The sequence below is a fragment of the Dufourea novaeangliae genome, unplaced genomic scaffold, assembly GCF_001272555.1.
Source record: "Dufourea novaeangliae isolate 0120121106 unplaced genomic scaffold, ASM127255v1 scaffold296, whole genome shotgun sequence".
Classification (NCBI taxonomy): Eukaryota; Metazoa; Arthropoda; class Insecta; order Hymenoptera; family Halictidae; genus Dufourea; species Dufourea novaeangliae.
In genome coordinates, this window is record NW_015374174.1 from 274,885 (window position 1) to 280,730 (window position 5,846).

General features: G+C 42.0%; 1 protein-coding gene across 1 annotated transcript; it reads right to left on the reverse strand.

Moving 5' to 3' along the window:
* Positions 1–1,806: 1,806 nt before the first annotated feature.
* Positions 1,807–4,084, reverse strand: LOC107192053. The gene is made up of 2 exons (XM_015581239.1): positions 3,485–4,084; positions 1,807–2,608 (listed from the first exon to the last, which is right to left on the reverse strand). Exons 1-2 carry the CDS (start codon positions 3,895–3,897, stop codon positions 1,807–1,809), a joined length of 1,215 nt encoding a protein of 404 aa, XP_015436725.1. The 5' UTR covers positions 3,898–4,084.
* Positions 4,085–5,846: the final 1,762 nt, after the last annotated feature.

The following is a 5,846-nucleotide window of genomic DNA, read 5'->3' on the forward strand; positions in this document are numbered from 1 at the left end:
ACATTCGTATTTTATTGCTGCCTATAAAAAATACTGATACACTTCGACCAGAATACATTACGACATCGTTGTACAAAATGGAATGTATAAAGTACATTTGAAAAATTACATTACCATTCAATTTGCAATGATAATTCATATCCGTATAATTACGCGTACCAAAACAAAAGAGAAGAAGGAAGAAACTACATTATGACCACCAAATTAAAATTTCATCACGTTTTAAGTACTGAATTCTCGTTACAAGATAAAAGTTCACTACAAACATTAATCTAATCAATTAATACGTTAACTGTCACAGTGAAAAAGGTCGTACGTAGTCAGACACGCTTTATTTCGTTTTTTACGTCATAAATCGTCCAAAATATATGCGTTTAATCAATTGGAGTTGTTGGCCGTGTTTTAAAGTATACTGCAATATTAATTTTACGTAAAAATTTCATATCGATATTTAAATAATTCAGCCTCTTTGCAATATACGTATCACCCATATTTAGCTGATGTGGCAGTTAAAGTGTAAAACAGAATTAATATAACGCTGTGTTACATTATTTCTTAAAGTTGAATATATGCTACAAATACGAATGGAGCTACACAGAAAACGGGATAAAATCATAATTGTACAATCGTGCAAAGTTGTTTGAACGAAAAAATTAATGCCTGTACATCCAATTAAGCACACAACCGTTGGAAACCGTCACAGAATTAAATATTCTGTGAAAACGTCGGAGTGACGTTTCAGGTGGGAGGGGATAATCAAAACACCTGGGGAAACCACGCGTTTCCCTCGATTCCTCCCTCATCCGCGTTCTTTTTCACTCATCATTACGCGTCGAGTGCAATTCCAACCAGGGCTGCGTGCACGGTGTCGTTCCTTTTCGTTCCCCGTCTCATCCGCGAAAACACGCGCGCGCAGGTCTGCGACGAGCAAAATTTAACGGGCTTAAAATTCAGGTTAGGCCGTAAGTGAATTTCCCGGGAGACGTTGCCGCCAGTCTGGGAAAATATATGGAAATGACAAAGTTTTTCTGCGCGGCCGGAGTACCTCTATTTGAAAGGCAGATCCGTACTTGCATAGGCGAAAGAATAATTTCGCACGTCGTCCCGACGAGCCGCGCCTGTGCGAGCTTTAGTTCGCGGGATATAGGGGGCCCAGGGACCGTAGTCTGTGCGATCCTTCAAACTGCCTTTTTATCCGTGTTGTTGTAACTCGTCCGATGAATTTTCTGATGAATTCGGTTATCGAGACGCTATTGTTGGTACGAGAAACAGACATCTGATAAGTTGTTACATTTAGGTACAGTAATGTCTCGATAAGTGCGACGTACTCGGGTCCATTTGAAAAACTTTAAAAATCAGTTTAATCTATACTTTCATCTCACTTCGCAATAACGACTTAATCCTAAGTGAACTGTACACCAATGACAGCGATCGCACAATCCCTTTCGATTATAACCACGGTGGCCAAAATCCGTTATACTTATGCAGTACCTTTTTATAAACTTGACACCATACCACATACACGTATGTAATATTGTTCTAAGTTTACTGACTTTATTACTTGTATGCAACGTGATATGTCCACGGATTGTAAGCATAACTCAGAATGTAATACCTTTCCAATAGAGCATACGGTTCTCGAGTGTTCCTGATAGGCCATAGAATGGCTCTTATCCTGACAAGGTTCGGCCACCAGTGGACTAGTATCTCGAAAACGCTCGACACGGTACAGATTCGCAGTAACAAATGGGAATCTGGAGAATCAACTGTTGCAACCGGAGCGAAAATCGCGAAATCGGTGTACAATTAAACGACATGGTCCAAGCATCCAAAATCCTTCAGTTTCAACAGCATGTTCGCCAAGATTTCCGATATTTCATCCCCGCCCAACTCCCGCAACGCGATCGCCACTTCTTCCGTGCTTATCTGCGCCATATCTTCGGGCGAATGTTCGGATTTTCCCATCACTATAGCCAAGAAGAACGATGCGATCGCAAAACCAACCAGGCCCTTTTTCCTATAATCTTCTCGCATAGTCTCGTACGAGAACCTTTCCAGTTCCTCGACACCGTTCTCCGCCAAACGGCCCACCAACGTGTCGTTGTACACTTTTAATACACCGTCTAACATGTCCTTGTCGAGTTCCTCCGCGCAGTGCAGACACAGATAGGTGGACAGGTCGATCACCGGCGGACCGTATCTGATCATCGCGAAATCGATGAACATCGCTTTCACTTCACCGTTCGTTCGTTTGAAGAACGTGTTGTTCAAGGTGAAATCGCCGTGGCACAGCGTGGCGAGCGGTTCCTCGGGCTTGCAGATCGGCAAGACGATATTCTCGTACGAATCGCCCAGGTAAGCGTCCATTCGGTCGCAGAATTCCCTGTCGTGACCGCGATTACGGAGATACTCGATACTTCTGGTCGAGGTTCTGTTCATTACATGCCGTAACATGTTCTCCGGGTTCCCATCATACCGTGTCTCTGATAGGTTCTCCACGATGTCGAAGAATTCGGCCCTGCTGTGCTCCTTCATCGTGTAGCCCTTCGCGTGGAACAGCGCGATCTCACGGATCGCGGCTAGTGTGTACTCCATGGGGACGTTGTACCTGAAAACAGAGAATTTTTATTAATTAAGATGTTTGTCTTATGTGAATTAGTTGAAATCTGTTTCGTTATTGATGTATCGAGGGTGGAGGACGTGGAAATATATTTGTGAATGTTAGGACACTCGCTTCCCAGATAGCACACAGACGTCTTCAGACGGCTTAATGACGCCTTAAAGTCGTCTCAGATCTAGAATAGCCGTCAAATTGGCGTCTTCAAGGTGAGCTATCTGGGTTAGGAATCATCCAAAACTATATTTATGTTGTTAGATTATGTTTATGTTATCATAAGATAGGGGTTGCAAAATCCAAAGTGGCCCATAATTTCCTCTCTATAATAATAATAACATTCTCGAATAATAAGAAAATATCAACGATAGCTATTTCGCCTTAAATTAATATATCTACGTTTATAAATTTACTTTCGATACAAATTATTTCTGAATTATATTACTAATATAAATATTATATTACTGATAATATGATTGCATACCCGAGTTCACTGTACTCGCCAAATGAAGCACGTATACAGGTTGAATCTCTCGCTGGTAGGGTCGAGAGGAAAGCCGCCTGTTTGGCCATTTAAGAGTCGCTATTCTTGCTGAGCAGTCTATGTGTCTGACGAAGTCGGAGAGAGTGTCGATTTTCGCTGTCTCTTTATCACAACGACCCTATCAGAGAGCGATTCACCCTATAGCTACTTACAATTACCGATGGCGATAGAAATACAACGATTCATCATTCTGTCCACGAGTACACTGTTTCAGCAGAGATACAATAATATATATATGTTACAACGGTCAATCGAACATAAACGTATCAATACGTTTATGTCCGATAAAGGTACACTGTTCCAGACCAACGAATCTATCGATCTACCTCCAAGAGCACAGCTGGAATTCTCTTTCCCCGATGTTCTCCAGCACAATAACAGTCTTCGCTGGCGGTCTTTCCTCCGCGTAGTAGCATATAGGCAGATCCTCGTGTTCTTTCGCGAATCTCTCGTAAAACAATATCTCGTTGTGGAACTGAGCGTCGCACCTCATCATCTCCCGTAGGGCAGCCGACTGTGATGGCTTCTTCACCACGATGCTAACGGTCCTCTTGTCCGTGTCCTCGTTCGTCGAGTTCGCGATGATGTTCACAAATAACATACTCGATATGTAGAACGAGTCGTCCGGCGACAAAAGATCGTAACGAACATCGTCGAATCCATTGCCCAGATTTTTGGCCACCTTGTCGATCAGGTGGTCCAATCCGTCCTGATCGTCCGTCTGGTGGTTCGCCATCATTGCGCGTTATCCGTTCAACGTCGTCTCGTCTGGTCGTCTAGAAGCTTCCTCCTGCCAGCCACACGGACTGACAGCGAACACTGCCGACTGGGAACAGTTGCGTTTATTGTGCTGCAACGCGATAACACTGAGTCTATGGGAAGATAGGAGCCGGAGAGTGGGAGGAACACGAAGTCATCGTGCAGCGTCTCGCTGCTGCGAACTGAGCGAGACTCCCGTACGCGGCCACGACGCGATGCAAACTGAAGAGCAAGTGGAATGATTCGAGCGAATGGATGTGATGCAACCTATTCCTGTCTCGTGTCACGAACAGAAGGCGCAATAAAATATGTTTTTACTGTCGAGTCATTATCATCATCAGGGGTGTTCCGTGCGATTGAGTTTGCTCAACGTGTTTAACGTGTATATTTCTGTAATTGTTTACCATTTTATATACTGGGTGTTATTTCCAACGCGACGCACGATTTTTCACCCACTAGCAGCCATCTGACAAAAAGAAGTTTGGAACAAGAGTTAGAGGGTATAGAGTGTACAATAGATATCAGTAAATAAAATTTCGAAAACAGTTCGTTTTCATGGCGAAATCGTAGTCACCTTGGGTTTTACAAATAGGAACACATATTTTTTTTTATCGTATTCAGGGGACATCGAGACGAATTCAAAACACGTATTACATGATATTTTTACTAACATATTACTCGATTATATACAGTGTCGTACGTAATACGAATTAAAAAAAATGTTATTGCCATCACATGCACGCCTTAAAACCATTTACATTCTATACATATAGTCAGTTTTTTTTACTTTCAATAGTAGCGAAAATAATGTAGGTGCTCGAGTTAAAATTAACACCCTGTATACATACATAAGGAGATAATGAGGATTTGACGAGTTGACTGTAATTGGTAATGACTCGAGGAGAAACGTTAGATGAGAAGTAAATTGTGACTTTAGTTGAGCTCGTATCAAGGTCCAGAGACACGTCGACTATGGGTTAGGCATGCTCTGGCTACGTGTGCACGAGAGTTGATAGAATGATAGGTTCATTCTCCTGGCGGAAGCGTGATTCTCCGATAGCTGAGGAACGGTCCAATAACGGAAAATGACGCAAGGAAAAAAGGTTACGTGAACGAGCACCGATACAATCGGTCGTGGAACGTCCATTTTCTTTTGTTCTGGAATGTAAGTTATCATCGGTAGCTAACAATTTGTAAGAGAGCGCGCGTGTTTCTGCTCGAAGTAAATATTTGCACGATGTATGTATAGCCGACAATCCTCCTGTCTCATCGTAGATTTCATCAGGGATTCGAAGTTACTGACATTGCCTTGGAATATTTTCTTCTGTCTTATCGTTGTTAGTAAATATCAGGAATTTCTATTTTTACTCCATAAGCTCGTTGTATATCTATTTTTTTTGTCGCGTGGTATTGAAATATCCGCTCTTTTTAAAGTCGTTTCAATTATAAATGTACACGTAATACATAATTGTTAACGACGTTAAGTGCATACAATAGCATGTAATTCCTCGCTCGAAATTCGCTTGCTTGTTACGCAACGCGTACTAACGACTGGTTATGTTAATAATTGATTTCCCGTTCACGTCTACAATCTGCTTCAATTCAATCCACGTTCTCGCTCTGATCTCCTGTTACCGATGCAACTCTTTACACCTGTCACGATATGTACCAATGCACAGTGACTCATTGATCCACTGGTTACTTCCATACAATGATCAGGTGTTACGAGTTGTTGTTATTTAGAGTGGTCAACGATCATGACTCACGATACGATTTAATCATACGGTTCTATAGTCATTCGATTTCATTATCAAATTGTTGGAGTTTACTTCGAATGCATTCCAAGATGGTCTATGAGACACATCCATTTTTTGGACTCCTTAATTGTGATGATCTATATATTTTCTCCTATTTTCCTGTACATCTTGC

What these genes read in the sequence shown, in the direction of transcription:
- LOC107192053 (XM_015581239.1), bottom strand. Translation starts at nt 3,897, where the DNA reads ATGATGGCGAACCACCAGACGGACGATCAGGACGGATTGGACCACCTG. An exon ending in TTCCAGCTGTGCTCTTGGAG is followed by an intron (nt 2,609 to 3,484) that starts GTAGATCGATAG and finishes CTCTGTTTTCAG; the next exon opens with GTACAACGTCCCCATGGAGT.